The sequence below is a fragment of the Zalophus californianus genome, chromosome 1 (assembly GCF_009762305.2).
Source record: "Zalophus californianus isolate mZalCal1 chromosome 1, mZalCal1.pri.v2, whole genome shotgun sequence".
Taxonomy (NCBI): domain Eukaryota; kingdom Metazoa; phylum Chordata; class Mammalia; order Carnivora; family Otariidae; genus Zalophus; species Zalophus californianus.
Window position 1 is genome coordinate 24,820,639 of NC_045595.1, and position 17,247 is coordinate 24,837,885.

General features: G+C 36.4%; 1 protein-coding gene across 7 annotated transcripts in view; it reads right to left on the reverse strand.

Annotated features, from left to right (window-relative positions):
• The window catches only part of TASOR (transcription activation suppressor), a 51,445-nt gene extending 35,677 nt beyond the window's left edge, over positions 1-15,768 (reverse strand). For all 7 annotated transcript variants that reach the window (XM_027584657.2, XM_027584660.2, XM_027584655.2 and 4 more), the window contains exons 1-7: positions 15,286-15,768; positions 7,160-7,305; positions 5,617-5,709; positions 4,892-4,964; positions 4,363-4,454; positions 3,759-3,920; positions 1,111-1,235 (exon numbers count right to left, since the gene is read on the reverse strand). In XM_027584657.2, the coding sequence (XP_027440458.1) occupies positions 1,111-1,235; positions 3,759-3,920; positions 4,363-4,454; positions 4,892-4,964; positions 5,617-5,709; positions 7,160-7,305; positions 15,286-15,619 (1,025 nt within the window). In that variant the 5' untranslated portion in view covers positions 15,620-15,768. The remainder of the gene's footprint in view (positions 1-1,110; positions 1,236-3,758; positions 3,921-4,362; positions 4,455-4,891; positions 4,965-5,616; positions 5,710-7,159; positions 7,306-15,285) is intronic.
• Between the last annotated feature and the right edge of the window lie 1,479 nt (positions 15,769-17,247).

The following is a 17,247-nucleotide window of genomic DNA, read 5'->3' on the forward strand; positions in this document are numbered from 1 at the left end:
TGAGCCACCCAGGCGCCCCTGATAAGGTCACCTTTAAGGAGAGATCTCATAGAAGTGTTAAGTTAAATGATGCCACTAACTGGGAAAAGAGAACAGCAAATGCAGAGGCCCTACGGCAGAAGCATTCATGGTATAGCAAGGATGTTCAATCAATGCTCGTTTTAAATGATACAGAGATCAAAAGATGGAATCAAAGAAGAGGCAAAGAAAATTAAGACAGTTACTATTCCTGGAGGTATGACCTCATAATTAAGTGCTGGGTGTCTTTAAAGATTACTCTTGAAAGGCACTATTTTAAATATATCATGGAAATCATAAATACAGAGCCACAAGACAGACGAAAATCACCAGTGTCTGGATATCATATGAATTGCTACTTAATGGCTATGGATGGATGGTTACCAGGGTTATTTGCTGACATGAAAAAAGTGTGCTGGATCTCAACTTAAAGGAAGACATGATTTGATCTGGAAAACCAATGAAAAGATTGACCTCAAAAAATGTATGTATTTCATGAAATGTGGCTTTTTAAAACAGTATTTCTAAATTAATAGGTATCAATTTTCCCAACAACTTTCTGGAACCACCACATGGGAAAAAAATAAGGGAAACTGCTTTGTATTTTGTCACCTTACATTAGAGCTTATAAGATATCACCAGTGGTACTCAATTGACTAAAAATCAGAATCACCTAGAAGCTTTTAAAATTATCAATGCCTAGACTACTTAATAAACATTTGATTTTTTAGTTGGTTTGAGGTGGACTGGAGCATCTTTTATAGAAGCTCCCCATTTCTAGGAGCGCTAATACATAAAATTTCACTTTTAAAAACTACATTTTACTCAACTATGCAAACCTTCAATATCAAGAGAAAAAGGGTTAACTGGTGAGGTTTAAGTAAATTTTAGTTTGTATTTCCACATAAATTATGTTTTTCACACTGACCTTTTAAAAGTCATCATGAACACTCATGCATCTAATTAACTGCCAGGTAAGAAAAAAAATGGGAAGAAAACAAAATGTTCCTCCTAATTCGGCAGGGCAGGACATGTAAAATAATATTCTGGATGATAATATTCTGGATGAAGTCTAAAACTCATGAGTCTTACCTTGATGAAGGCACAAACTTTGGAGTTTGTATATCATCTTTGTAAGTAAAAGATACAACCGCATATGGACATACATGTCTTGGTCTTCGCCTGAGTTCATCAAAGCTATACTCATAAAAATAATACTAAAAATAAGAAAATGCAAAATTAACTTCTGTAAAACAAGATGTACACAGTAGAATCTTTACTTCCCTGATTTTTGAGAAATATAACACCATTTAAACCTCAAACAGAAACTATCTTTAAGCACTGCTTATCAATTTATTTAAAATAATTTGTACTTTATATTCATTTTATGATATAAAATATTCTACTTCTCTATCTCAGATGCACTAGTAGGTACTCTAAAAGCTTACTTCTTAAAAGCTGACCCCTGGGAATGTACAACAAATTTCCTCATAAAAATGTTACAAATGGACATTTGTAAGCTCCCAAGTCAGCCCAGAAAAGTCAATTTGATAGAAAAAAGTAAAATGCTAAGGACACAATCTCAACCAAATCTAGCATTCTGTTCATTATTATTTTTTTTTTAAGATTTTATTTGAGAGAGAAAATGAGTGAGAGAAAAAGTACAAGCTGGGGTGGGGTGAGGGGAGGCAGGAGAGCAGACTCCCTGCTGAGCAGGGAACCTGATGTGGGGCTTGATTCCAGGACCCTGGGATCATGACCTAAGCCAAGGTAGACGCTTAACCGACTGAGACACCCAGGCGCCCCTGTTCATTATTTCAAAAGAAAAACATATTCTTGGTGCCAACTGCAGACCAAGCCGCAAAGAGGAGGTGGAAGGGATTATGAACACAGGTGACAAAAGTAGTTAATTCTCTTCTTACTACCCATCTGCCTCTCCCCTTCACCTATTCACAACATTCATTAGGGTTTTGTGACTTGCAGACTAGTGATTTTCATTAAAAAGAATGCTCCAGTTTATAAACAAAGCATTGTCCTTCAAAGTCCATTCCCTTGGGAAACTACTGATTTCAATGTTGTTGCTGCTCTAAAAATGCCTGAAAATTTTTTGGAAACATCAAGCTAGTTTACAGGTTGTTAGAAAAACCTACCTCAAAAAAAAAAAAAAAAAAGGAAAAGAAAAAGAAAAAGTTACTGCTACCTTCTGCAACTACTGCCCAAAAAAATCATCAAATGAGCCAGCCCAGATGACTTTGGTGAATATAATTTTTGCTAAAAGCCCCAACAATATGTCTTGCTTGCCCATTCAGAGTCTTCAAAAAGAGTCAATTATACTTCAATTTATTTATTTATTTATTTTTTAAAAGATTTTATTCATTTATTTGACAGAGAGACACAGCGAGAGAGGTAACACAAGCAGGGGGAGTGGGAACACAAGCAGGGATCCCAGGACCCTGGGATCATGACCTGAGCCGAAGGCAGACACTTAACCGACTGAGCCACCCAGACGTCCCTATACTTCAATTAAAAAAAAAAGTTTCACTTACAACTGAGTGTTAAAAAAGGAACAAGAACAAATTTTATTTTCTATAAATAAAGTGAAGATTAAAGAAAGAAAAAAAAAAAGAACAGCTCCAGGGGGGTTAGCATACCACTCCTTTTCCCATACAATCCATCTGGCTATATACATTTTTTATACATTTGTTAAAAAATAGCATGCATTTTTTATATAAAGTTTCTATTATAAAGTAATTCCCCATTACTTTATACAATAGTCCCCCCCATATACGTAGTTTCGCTTTCCATTTTCAGCTTCTGTGATCAACCATAGTCCAGAAGATGTTCCTCCTGACAAATGGTCAGAAGGTCAACAGTAGCCTAACATTACACCACAGTAACTACATCATTCCCCTCACTGCATCTCATCATGTAGGCATTTTATCACCTCATATCATCATGAGGGTGAATACAGCACAGTGAGATTTTGAGAGAGACCACAAAAACTTTATAGTATAATTGTTCTTATTTATTATTATTGTGATTAATCTCTTACTGTGCCTAATTTATAAATTAAACTTTATCATAGGTATGCAGGCATAGGAAAAACATAATACATACAGAGTTCAGTACTATCCGTGGTTTCAGGCACCCACTGGGAGCCTTGGACCCTGAGGATAAGGGGGGGGGCAATTGTAGTCAAACATCATATAAAAACATAGTGACTAAAATTTGGCAAATATATACTTTTTCCTGTTTATCATTTTAAAGCTTAAAATTTAATTCTAAGTTTGCATCTTAGAAAAATGTTAAAATAAAAAAACTATCAAATCAATAGCATAAAATTACATGAATTATGGTAATTCAAGGGTTTTCAACTTTAAAAAGGATGAGTAGTATTTTATTAGGCAGGAGATCTTTCTAGGCCAGAATCTAGGCCAAGAGAAGCCAAGGCTTCAAAATGAAATGAGGTGTGTTGAGGGCAGCGATCATACAAAACACCAGGTTGACAGAAAGAACTAGACTAAGGAATCTCAATATTACTCTGTAAGTCTAGGAAGCCACACTATGTTTCTGAGCTGTCTTGAAAACACTGAATAAATAGCAGTGAGAGACACTCCGGTAGTGTTATATGGACACCAGAGGTTAGACTGGTGTGGTGGCAGAAGGTACAGGGAAACATTAAAGGATTTGATGACAAATAGATATGAAGTCGTAACACTGAAATGAATCCAAGCACCTACCTGAGTAAGCTCATAGGCTCTGTAAGCCAAAAGTGATGTAACTCTATTGGCATTCTTTGACACGTGACATTCATGCTTTGGTGTTGGGTCCAAAGCACTTTTACTTAATACAGATTCCAGACTTTTAACACCCATGGGGTCGTATATACTCTTTATTTTACCCTAAAATAGACAAAACCTTTTAAGTCCACCTAAACTTATTATTGACTATATAACATTATAAAATACTTCTCCAAATATAGATCACCTATGACAACAGTTCTTTCCTTTAATACCTGGTAACACTCAACACATTTTACCAATATTGAAGCACCAAAAATGACAACTAAAAAGGTGCTGTTTGAATGTGCTTAATAACAAGAAAATAAAAATTTCATTTACAACCCTGTTCACTAGCCTAAACGACATTACCAACGTATTACCCTCTTTATTTTCTTTGGGAAGGAAATCAAATAAATCAAAGATGGCAAACCACTCTCGAAAATATCTTTATATACTAAACTAAGCAAGGACTGATTTTAATTTAATCAAACTCCTAAAGACAGGGCCAACTAAAATCCAAATCAAATGTCCTTGATATATGAAATGTAAATGTTAAAATTACCTTCATTATTTTAAAAATAACAACATCGCCCACTGCCCCAGGTTCCAAAGGATTAGCTTGTAATAAATCAGCATACCTAGAAAGATAGATACCTAGTGAAGAGGGAAAAATTAAAGAATTTGAATAAGGGCACAAATACAAAAAAGAAAATCCAAACATTTAACCTAATGATAAGAGATAAAAAAGGTATGACACCTTTAAAAATGTAATGACAGTAAAGATAGCTGATATTTAACCAAGACAGAAACAACAAAAAGAACCAGAAACATGAAACTAAGTCTAAGTTTCTCAAAATCACCAGGACTAGACTGACTTTAAAAAAGAAAAAAAAGAGATAATCTTTGATCAATCTGAAGTAAGCAAAATCAGAAACAAAGGGTAAAACCGGTTTCACATTACAGATCCTGAAACTATCCTCCTTTTCTAGGAACATGACAAGGCATACATAAATTTAATTTTAAGGAATGCAGCAAAATTAATATGTTTAAAAGGCAACAGTAGATAAGTGGGAAAAAAAAAAAAAGATTACCCATGGAAGGACTGCCAAGAATTGTTATTTTGGACTGGCCCACCTGTAATCCTTTTTCACATATGCTTTGGACCTAAATAAACAAAACACTTCATCTCACAATCATAATACATTAAAAACATGAAAAGATAATTTGTCAAGTTGCTCTATAAAACCCAAGCTTCTAAACTTATGTAGGTTCTGCATTACAGAAATTTTATATATATGACACTTTATGACTAAATATCAATGTGAAACTGGCTTATGCTTCCAATGTAACCATAGCTGGAATCCATTTTTGTTTATACTAGGTGTGACAGATAGTCAGAATTCATGCCACCCACATATATAAACATTCCCTTTTAGGGAGAATTAGAACTGGCAAAATATTTAAATAAAAATTCCACCTAAACATCTTCAATTGAAGGAGAAAAAATAGTTCCCAGCACATATAACCTACAATATAGAATATAATCTATTTTAATAAAGGGAGAATTATTCATTATCAAGCACATCCTAGGGAAAGAAAATGGGTTTGGTCAGAAAAAATTTAAGCACATCTGAAAAGCAATTACATGACAATGAAATACCTTGCCCTACTAAATCATTTCTTCCATTTATACCTCATATCATTTACACTAACTTATAAAATAGTTTATAATTTTCAAGTGTATTGTTACATTGCAAAACTAGTAACTTAACAATGGAAACATCCTCAAATTGTTTTTTATAAAGAGTTCACTTACCTGGTATCGATCAACCATAAGAAATGCATAGGATTCTGAAAGTTCTTTATCTAAACGACCATCAAACTTCAGTTCTCTTCGCTTTTCTGTGAACTAAACAAAACTAAATCTGTAACAACTCCTTAGTATGTGATTATGTCTTTCAAGCTAAGAGCTTCAGTAATTTTATTCCTAAGAAATCCCAAATGTAACCAAAGTAGAAATTATCTTTTCTCTCCCTGTATTTTCTGTGCTTCAATTTTTTCCTCATAACTAGCTCTTTACCTCATAATAATCAAATAAGCATCTAGTGTTTATCAATTTTAACTAAATTTCTACTAAAATTTTACCACATTCCAACTCTCCCACAGATTTTTAAGTTCATGTTTTAGTTACCTTTGGATCTCTCAGTTTACTTAACATGATGCACTGCATACAGTAGGTGGTTTAATAAATCTCTGCTGAATGATCAACTTTTGGACTATAAACTCAATCAGGACACGGAAAAGGTTCCATTTCTTTAAAACTATAGTCTCAATGCCAACTATGTAAGACATGTACCATACATACTGCCAGGATAAAAAAACAACTTTGTCTAAGTATAACTAAACTGCAAGTTACTGACTTTCACTTTTAGATACAAGCAAACAGATATACATTCAAAATATGGAGCCCACATCTAATAGATTTATATGCAGTATTCAAATAATTACCAATGTTCAGTAATATGATTAATCATTAGACTAAATTTTCATATAAAATTAATAAATAACCCTTATCATACCATGAAACCACATCAAACTATCAAGGTTTTAATTTTCTTGGGGAGCCAGTAACTTCATGGATTCTCTCAAAATTAATTCTGGTAGCACTGGGTTAACCAACTCACAAAAGTACATAATTAATAATATTTCATGTGCACTAGGAAGCAATAAACACATAAAATATTTCTAAACATCTCATTTATATCATCTCAGAATATGCATTTTGGCTTTTCCTAAAAATATTCTAATTTGTACATGAAACTTTGTTTACACTTTTTCACTAAGAATTTCTACTAGTGATAGTAAGAAAATTCAGCTACTAAGCAATAACTGGGGAAAAAATTAAGCATATCCTAAAAAATATATACATTTGATTTCATTAATTATCTTCCAATTTAGACATAATATAAATTATAGATTTCATTTAATTAATATGCACTTAAAAGAGCAAAGAGCCTTATAAGTTTATAATTAAGCCATTATACAGTAAGCTATTCCTATGTTTAAGATTCATTTTCAATAAGTTATTTTACATAATTGAACATTAACTTATCCGAACAAATAAATAGTGCTATATCAACAATACTTTGAAGAAAAAAGATGTGATTTAAAACTTGTTTTCCTTTCCATAATTTGGCTTTCCTAAAAACTAGCGTTTTTAAAGAAAAGGAACATAAAACAACTTCCAGACTATTAACTGGTTCTGAAGAATCTTACAATATGCACAATTTAAAACGTACCTCCTTAATTGACATACAATAAATTACATGTCCTAAAAAAAAACAAAAACCAAAACATACCTCCTTTTCCAAAAGTTCATTATGTATCAAGCAAGCACGTTTGTAGTTAAAATTTGTTACTGAGGTTGGCTCAAGGTAAGATGAATGGAGAATATTTAGAACATCTTCAAATTCTCGAGAGCCTGGAGTTAATGGCTGAAAAAGTGCTAAAACAAAAAAAAAATTAATTTTAACATGATTCCATCTTAAATGTAGTCTCTTAAATTTTGTGGGTTTAATATCACTTTTAAGTGAAGTTGAAAAAAGTCATCAAGGCTATCTTATTTTGTGATATTCAAAAGAGACACATTAATTCCCTGAAGAAAAATTACAGTTCCCTACATTGACCAGTTCCTTCAGCAATGAGCATCTGGCATTACAGATGTAGACAAGAGGTTACAATTTTGCAAAAACTTAAGAATGCTACGATGGCAACATAAATTGCTTTAACACTCTCATAAGAAAGAACCTGTGCCTATCCTCAACTTGTCTCCACTCCTATCTTATGTTACACTGAAATAGTATGTCTATGACCATTTACTTCAGCAAACTACATGCTTACAGCATAAATGAATGTATAAAAACATTTAAGACAAACTTAGGTGTCTATAAAATTATTCTATTTGGTTTTTAGTACTAAAATTAAAATAAAATACGCTACTTCCATTGCTTTCTTGTATTACCAACATATAGTAGAACATTTATTATGAAAGCTTAGTGAAATGGAAAGATGTAGAGCTTTGGAGTCAAGCCTGGACACAAGTAACAAATCTAGCATTTATTAACTTTGTGGGAGAGCCTTGGTAAATCAACCAAAAATAAGCTCAGTTCTCTAATCTGTAAAAAACTCTAGTTATCCTAATAACCACTAAATTCTACATTCCACACATAAGACAACACATGGAAAAAGCTCTAAGCACAGCATCCAGTATAAAGACAATGAAATTCTTTATCCCCCCTCCTACAACTTTCCACACCCCCCATTTAATTTTTAAAATACTTAAAAGTCAAATATCCAATTTGTTCTTGGACCAGTGGATTAGTGGTCTAATAATTTCAAATTTCCACTTTATGCATGAAATAGTTTAACTTACTAATAAATTTCAAAAGTCTACACATATAAATGTTCCCTAAGCCAAAAAAGGAACCATTTATATTTCACTGTATATAGAAGTATCCAAAGAACTTATGTTATACTGTATTACCTTAACTTCTTTTGAGATATTATTTCTGAAGAGAATAAATGTCACAGTCAAAATACTTTTAGGCTACTACTAAAAACAGTGTTCTGCTTGTACATATTCTTAAAGATACTAGAGAGCAGCTGTTTACTGTAGTTTCTATACATAGTATTAGGTTTTAAAGGACATGATTTCAAATGACATATCCATCCATCCATTTACCACACTACGTATATATTACAAGTGTCTGTAAAAATGTAACATTCAATAACAAAGTGTATATAAACGGTTCCTACTACTTTGGGATCCCACACTAAAAGAAATAAAGCCAACACAGTTACGATGCAATAGACACTAGGGGTAAGCAGGGGGAAAAAAAAATCACTCAAAAGAACATACTATTAAACACAAAATGTGTCCTATAATCAAATTTGTAGATGAATATACTCAATAATCTATTAAGGTCCACAAGAGCAAGAACTGCATCTGCTTTGTTCATTACTCTATCTTTATCATATGCCAGTAGCTAGAACTGTGAGCACTGGCCCCAAGTAAGTTGAATAACTACATAAGTTAGTAAAGAAAATAAGAATAAACTTTGTCAAAGATTTTTTTAAAACTAAATACAAATATATCCTACAACTACCAAAGTATCATTGCTATCATCTTAAGTCTTACAAATTCACCAATTCAGTAATATGTAAAACAAAATGAAAGCTTAAAAGAAATACACCCTCATTCAAATCTGTTTTACAGAATGTGGTAGGAAAAAACATCTTTGTGACTGTTCCCAACTAAGTTGGGAAAAACTTGGCAAGGAAAACAGCATGTGGAATAGTCTTTATAGGCTTTCACATCCAAAATGGGTTAGGTAGGATTTTAAAAATTGGGTTTTATGCAGGACTGATTTTTGTTTCTAACAAAGTGACTTCAGACATCTAAAATGGCTCCACCCAAAAGTACCATATGGCATTAAACTTCTGTAAAATTTTATATGCCTAAATTATTTTCCTTAGTTAAGCTGTCCCAACACTATTCCCACCATTGATCTAATCATACATGAAAAATTATATCATTTTAATTTATATAGAAATTAACATTCCAATTCTCAGAGAAGTACTAAACAGTTGTTTTATTTCATTATGTCCTATAGTCATGTCAAATGTACTCAAGTAGATTGCCAGGGGGGAAAAATTAAAGATGAAAATATAGAAAAAATGCCTGTGTCCAAGGTATTTTCTATTTCAAATGACTCCGTTGGCTTTAATACTTAGGGCAGTTATAATTTTTTTCCCCTCCCAGTTATCATTTCTACAAAAATAATGTAACTATTTTTAAGGATTTCAAGTCAATGTGCTGGTAATAATTAGAAATTTAACAAGTTTATGTTCTGAATGTACATTCCCAAGTTGCCTATTTTGTACTTAATAATCCTCTTAACACTGAAAATCCTTTGGTCACTTCTCTTAAAGAAAAAACATATGTACCATAATCTTAATTATGGGTCATTATTTGAGGCAATAATAAACTACCCTGTGATTATCCAAATGGGGAATAGAACATTTTATACAGTAATTATTTCACTTAATAAAGTATCCAATATATTTTTCTCTGGATTCTGACAATTACTGAGTCTAATCATTAGTGGGTCATTATTACTATTCAGATACTATACTGTTTACATGCATTATCTCATTTAATCATTAAAACCATCCTATGAAGTTCAATTATACCCATTTCACAAACGAACCTAACAGCTAACAGCTAATGTGGCCCAAGGTTACATACTTAATGAATAAATAGGGCAGGTAGGATTCAAATTCAGGCCGCGTAGCTCCAAATCTTGTATCCTGAGCTCTAAGTAAAAGAAAAGATTTATATACGTGTATACAAGAGCTGAAACTAATCATGACAGAGCTGGAAAAATAAAATTGTTTCCTTTTTAGACCAAGAAATTATACAGAACCCTTAGACACAGGAAATTAGGTATAAAAGGAAAAGAACTTGATGTCCAGGATTATGCTCTTTATAGCTTATGTGGCTTCTGTAAAATCTCTTTTCTCATTTTAATGCATTTAACAGGGCCAAAAGCTCTCACGCTGATTTATAAAGGTTAAGAGAAGTAACAGTTCTTCCACACACAGAAATCCTGCAAATAAGCAAAATTATGTTTTTCAATCAAATACATGTCAGACACATGGCTAATGAGTTGACTTTTGTAATTCACAAGGTTTCCTTATCGACAAAATTGATTATAGATATTTTATGGGACTGAAGTGCAGATTTAGAAAGACATTAGAAGACTTATAATTCAGACAAGGAAAAGGATTGTATCACAGAATTAGAACTAGAATTCAGGTCTCCTGACTTCATATTATCCATGCTATCAGATTATTTTTTTATAACTGGTAGCATACAAAAAAACATATTCAATTTAGGGGCGCCTGGGTGGCTCAGTCGTTAAATGTCTGCCTTCGGCTCAGGTCATTGTCCCAAGGTCCTGGGATCGAGCCCCACATTGGGGTCCCTGCTCAGTGGGGAGCCTGCTTCTCCCTCTTCCACTCCCCCTATTTGTGCTTTCTCTCTTGTTGTGTCTCTGTCAAACAAGTAAATAAAAAATCTTAAAAAAAAATACTCAATTTAATGTTATATTTAAGCAGTTGGAATAGACATAAAGTTTAGGTCATGAAACAGCTTAGTTCCTTAGTCAAAGGAACACTTTTTTCAATTTTACCAATTTACATAATTCAATGCCATGTATTAAGATGTATATATGTAAAAGAAAACAAAAAAAATCATAACTACATATATGTAAAAACAAACTAACTTTTAAAATAAAGGACCACTGTTACCAAAACATAAAAATAAGACAATGTGAACTACACATTCCAATTTAAAGTAACTAATTCATGGAAGAAAAGGAAACAGCCAAGAGTGGGCTGTGGATCATGTGTATTCTGCAATTCTCTGAATCCATCTCTCTGATGTCTACTGGTATTGATTAAAATACAACAAACACCCATGTTCCAATAATTTACTTGAAAGACTTTAAAAATCATTTTTCTTCAGTCTAATAAAATTGCTACAGACATTATACTTTAGGAATGGAGGTTTCATCTCTAAATCAAGACAACATAGTGGGGTGCCTGGGTGGTTCCGTCAGTTAAGCGTCTGCCTTTGGCTCAGGTCATGATCCCGGGGTCCTCGGATCAACCCCAGCATAGGGCTCCCTGCTCAGGAGGAAGTCTGCTTTTCCCTCTCCCTCTGCCCCTCCCCTACCCACTGGTGCTCTCTAATAAATAAAATCTTTACATAAATAAATAAACAGAACATAGTGCAGAATCAACAATGAATATGCTGGCAGGGACTAGAGAGACAAGCACAAATATGAAACTATTGACTTTTTCTGGCCTGGGGAATAAGTCAAAGAAAATTTTACTTCTACTATTTAGAATGTATATACACCTATCAAATGTTTATATGGATGACAGGATTGTGCCAATACTTCCCTGCTTATTTCTATGTAGGGAGATCTATGGTACTTAGAACCCAATCACCCATATACAACTACTGAAACACCATGCAAATATCTTCAAAGGAGACTTTGCCTCAAAGTCTTCAAAAAGACAACTGCAAATTTTTGGGAAAAGATGGGTGTTAGGGAGGAGAATGAGCCATTAATTCTGCTGGACTAGACCAGTATGGATGCAGGTACATGAGTAGTCTTGTGCCCTACATAAAACATTAACCAGTAAACATTTTCCAGAAAGTGAATCATCACTATTTCATTTCCCAAGAACTTTGGAGGGAAAAATTATATCAAATTACCAATTTTAATTTGCTTTTAGACTTATAGTATTAGATTTTAAAGCAAAAAAAGGCAAGAGTAAAACATCTACTGACAAAATGCAATTGTACAATTTGGTTAAATGTCAGAACAGTGCCTCTTTACACTACAGATAATAGCCCAGCCAATAAACACCACTACATCAAAGAGTAAATTTTACTCTTCCAGTCAATAGTTATGTCATTTAATCTGTCAGTACTGATTAAATGTGTTAATAAGTTCTGAATCTCAAAATATTCCAAAGATGAAGATATACTAAATATTTCTAAATGTTACAGAGGGTAAAAAAATTTTTACTAGATCAGATCAAAAGCTAACAAAAACACTTAGATTACAAAAAAAGAAGTCTTGTTACAGTTTGAGTAGTGGTAAGTACTATACACTTACCAGCTGTAAGTTCAAATTCCAACTCTATCTTTTACTAGCTGTATGACCTTGAACAAGTTATCTGACTGCGCATTACTTCGGTTTCCTCATCTGTAAAATGGGAATAATACCTACTACATGGAATTGTTGAGATTTAGTTAATGTGTGTAAATTGCTTTAAACAATGCCTCCAACTTACTAATAAGCACTATAAAGTGTCTGCCAATATTAATTAGAACGGCAGTATTCTAGATGTTATGCTATTGTCAATACCAAAAAAATAACTTGGAGTCAGCAAGTTATACTCATGTATTAAGGTACCAAAAATAATCAAGTCATGTTAAATTTCACTGGAAAAGCATAGTCACAAGCAAAGGTCTGCCATATTAAAATATAAATGCAAAAGAATCTTTCATACTGAAAGGTTCAGAGGTATCTACTGAAAATGATCTAACATTCACGATAAAAGACTCAGATGACCACAACTAATAGCTAGCCAAATCCTGTACATAAAGTGATACCTTTCAAGAGATGATTTGGGGATGAAGTGTGAAACTAGCAGCACCTGCTGTATTATTTCTGATAAAGCATTTTTTTTAAATTATGAAAACTTCAATTTTTCTATTAAGTTCTATAACCAAACACTATCTTCTTTCAGCTTGGACAGGATAAAGTCCATGGTGGTAAAATAGCTGCTTATTTAAGTTTTAAAAGCTCTATTTAAATGGTTACTGCATCATTTGCACAACTGCTGCTTAGTGCATAAATTATTTTCACTAAACATGAAAAAAGTCCAGTGTGTTTTATTTTCCTTACCTATAACCTCCCTGACAAGACAAAAGTTGACAATCTTTTGCCTCTAAGTGAAAATAGAAAACATAAATTTTCCCCAAGGAGCATCAGACTCAGGGGAGAAAGCAACTAGGTTTTAGATTTCCTAATTCCTCAATTATATTCACTTCTAGTGTGTTCAAATAAAGCCTATTTTACAGTAACCTCTGGATTTACCTAATTAAAAAAACCACATGTAAACACAGTGCCTTTCAACATTTCCTGGTGACTTCCCTAGTCGCAAACCAAACTATGAGGATTTCTACAACAATATTCTGGTCCTATCAAAAGTTAAGACGGTAAATCCATGGTTTAAGATGTACCATAAACCATATTCTTGGGCACTTAAGAGGAAAAAAAAAGGAAAACAAAAAAAATGGACTTCAAAATTTTATCAAGCTAGGAACAAGTTGAAAAAAGTTCAATCTCCTACCTCTTTACCACAGCCCACCTGAATGTACTTCCAACCTATTCTCTGCCAACTGGTAATTTAGGATGAGCAGCTAAATTTCCTTAGAGACTATACATCCTAACCAAATAAATTAAAGAACTGACAGCCCTGACCTTTACAAGTATCCTCTTGAACTCTAAAATACATTAATTCATTTAAAAGATATTTCTAGAAACATTCCTCATGCTGGTGGACAAAGGTAACTTTATTTTTGTCAACATCGTTTCTCACACCAAGGATTTCCTTGGCTTTGTCATGGAAATAGAAATTAACAGTTTGACTTCGTTCCTATCTTACTGATAAAAGGCTCTAACAATTTCAGTTGTGCAAATGGAGATAAGCACATGGAAAAAGGAAGCTCATGCTTAATTCAAGATTCCAAGTCTTTACTAAGATTTAAATTACAAATTAAAAAGCGTTCTGCAAAAAAAATTCCTATTTTCCAAAAAGTAAATCATGAAATACTAAACCACGCAGTAAAACAAAAAAACTTTAAATTGACTAAATCCAGAGTATCCCAAATCACTGGATAGTCAAAAATAGTCTAATAGAAAATGGTAATACTAATTTTGATCTCCATTAGAAAGATGTCATAAAATAGCATTAAGTTTTAAACAGATAAAAGGAGTTCATGTAACTGTTCCTATATTGGTTCCAAAATCTAGACTGGCCTTTTTTTAAAAAAAAAAAAAAAAAAGAAACAAAAACCCTGAACTTCTCTCGTCTGCAAGATCAAGTTGGTGACACTTGGGCATAAGCTTCTATTTTTTTCCATAGGGAAATTACTGCCCCAAGAACCTACCTTCCCATTCTTCTCAAATACAAGAGAAAACATACTAAAGTTTGGATTTAAAGAGAGAGACCTATTTAATCTAACGCTTCAAAAACAAGGGGAAAAATCTACATGGAAATGAAGTGTGATGGAAAATACCAGTGTGCATGGATCACATCTAATGGAGGTTTCTAAACAAGGGGGAGACGCTGACATCGAGCAAATTCCAAGTAGACACTTAGAGCTGAAGAATTTCCAAAGGGAGTAGCACTTGTGGTCCTCTGAATGCAATGGCCTTGGAGAAAGCCCCAGAATCCATGGCCACGGGCTATTTCCACAGTGAGACTTGTCAGAAGCATCCTTAGGAGGACACACCAGCTTCTGTGCCTTCAGGGGCTGGGAGGGAGGGGCGCCGAGCTCCATCTTTCCTCTCTGGGAGCTGCAGCCTTACGGACAAGCTTCAAACCTGAGCTACTTCCAACTTCCACGGGGACAGGGGAGCAGCGGAGCGTGGTTCCACCGCTTTCCTCTCGCACCAGGCGCAGCAGCTGGGTGGCCGTGACAGTGAGGGGAGAGGCGGCTGGCGCTGCATGCGTGTTTACGTGTCTCGGATGGGTGTGGGAAGAAGAGACAGAGAGGTTCTAATGAAAAGATGGAGGGGAGAGAGAAAGAGGGGTTGGGGAAGAGGGGAAGCACCACCTTTCTTTTCTCTGCTCTTCCTGGGGATCTGAAAACTCCTCCTAACGGGTCTTTCGGGCTCTTCGGGGCCTTTGAGGAGAGCGGCTGCGCCCGCCTCAGACGAGTCCTGAGGCTGCTCGTGGCTGACGCTCGGGGCGGCCGAGGCCGCAACGGTCTCCTCAGGCCCGGCGCCGCCGCCGGGCTCCGCGATGCTGAGGCCGCCGCCGCCGCCGCCATTTTGTGGGGAGGACTCAAGCTCCGGAAGCGCCTGCTTCATCTCGTCGTCTCCGCCGCCGCCACTTTCCCAGCTCGCATCCGTCGGCGGAGAGGCCTCCGTCTCCCCAGCAGTCGCCATCGCGCCGGCGTGAGGAGCTCCGGGAAGCTTCTGCCGGCAAGGTCGGCGGGGGTGGGGGGAAGGGGCGGCGGGCCGGCCTCGCCACCGAGCTGCTCTCAGCCCACCCACTCCCTTCCCCCCGTGGCCGCGAGCCGCGGTCCCGGCCCAGCAGCCTCTCGGGGGCCCAAAGCTGGCGCCCCAACCGTGCCGCCCGGCCCCAGGAGCCGCTCCTCGCTCGGACAGTTCTTCTGCCGGCCCCCGCCACTCAACGTGCTCGCGTCGGGGCCGGGAGGAGGCGGGCCCGCCGCGGACCGCTGCGCCAATGAGGGCGCGGCGCCCGCCTCTGCGGGTGCAGATGGACGGCGCAGGAGGGCGGAGCCTCGGGGCGCCCGAGCCCGCCAAAAGGGGCGACGGCAACGCCCTGCCAATACCTCGACGCCGCGGACCGCTTCGGAGTGGTTAGAACTTAAGGCGAACTGCAAGTTCCCGGACGGCTCCCGACCAGCGGTGCAGGGGAGGGAGGTGCGCCTGGACCGGTCCCGCGAGCCCAGGCGTCGCCTATCGTAGTGATATAACCCCTATCTCCGCTCACGAGTTTCCTCCTGCAAAAGAGGAGTCAAGCAATGGATGCAGGAGAAACCCAGCTCTGTGAAATATTTACGTGCACACGTGGGCCTGGAGAGGAGATAAGACAATGGACCACAGCGAAAACAATCTGAAAGCCTCCGGGCCCCACCATCTGCCTTTCCCACCGGATCTTGCATCTTTACAATACATTCTCCCCGCCCTCTTTGATCTTAAAGGGTTAGAACCAGTGGCACCTCTCCAGCCAGCAGTCAATGCCTGGGATCCTTTTTTGTTGTTGTTGTTTTTAAATTTTTAAATTTAAGACAGAGAAAGAGACTGAGCGAGCATGCGCAGGGGGGAGGGGCAGAAGCAGGCTCCCCGCTGAGCAGGGAGCCCGACGCGGGGCTAGATCCGAGGATTCTGGGATCATGACCTGAGCCGAAAGCAGCTGCTTAACCGACTGAGCCACACAGGAACCTCCAATACCTGGGATCCTTTCATGTGACTTCACAGCCTAGTGTTAACAAAATTTGGTTCTGGGGAGCTTAAGGGGGGGGGGTTGCTGGCTTCTAGACTTTTTTCCTTTGGTGTTTTGAGTTTTCTTGTATCGAGTATATATTAAAGAAAAATCTCTAAGTTTACCACCACGTTAAAAGATATACAGCAGGTGGTCGCTCGCCCTTAAAACAATTTGTCAAGTGGAAGGCGTTTTAAATACTTGATGCTAACTAAATTGAAACTACTATCATGGGTTATCTTGAGTACAGACAGTATTCACAGGGTGCTTTCTGTACGCCAGGCACTGGGCAAAGCAGTATACGTACTGTATCTCCATTTAATCCTCACAACAACAGATATCAGGAAGATCTATTATGCATAATTTAAGTGTTGCAAGACATTGAACAATTTAAGTTAATAAAATCAGAATTTGAAGCCAGGTCTACTTGCACTTCACTGTTTTTCTAAGACAATCTTCACAGCAGGACTGAACCTTTTATGAATTTTGTGGATGAAGAAATGAGGATAGATATTTTGCTCCAAGCCAGCAGGATCAGGATTGGGACCCAGATCTCCATTTTCAA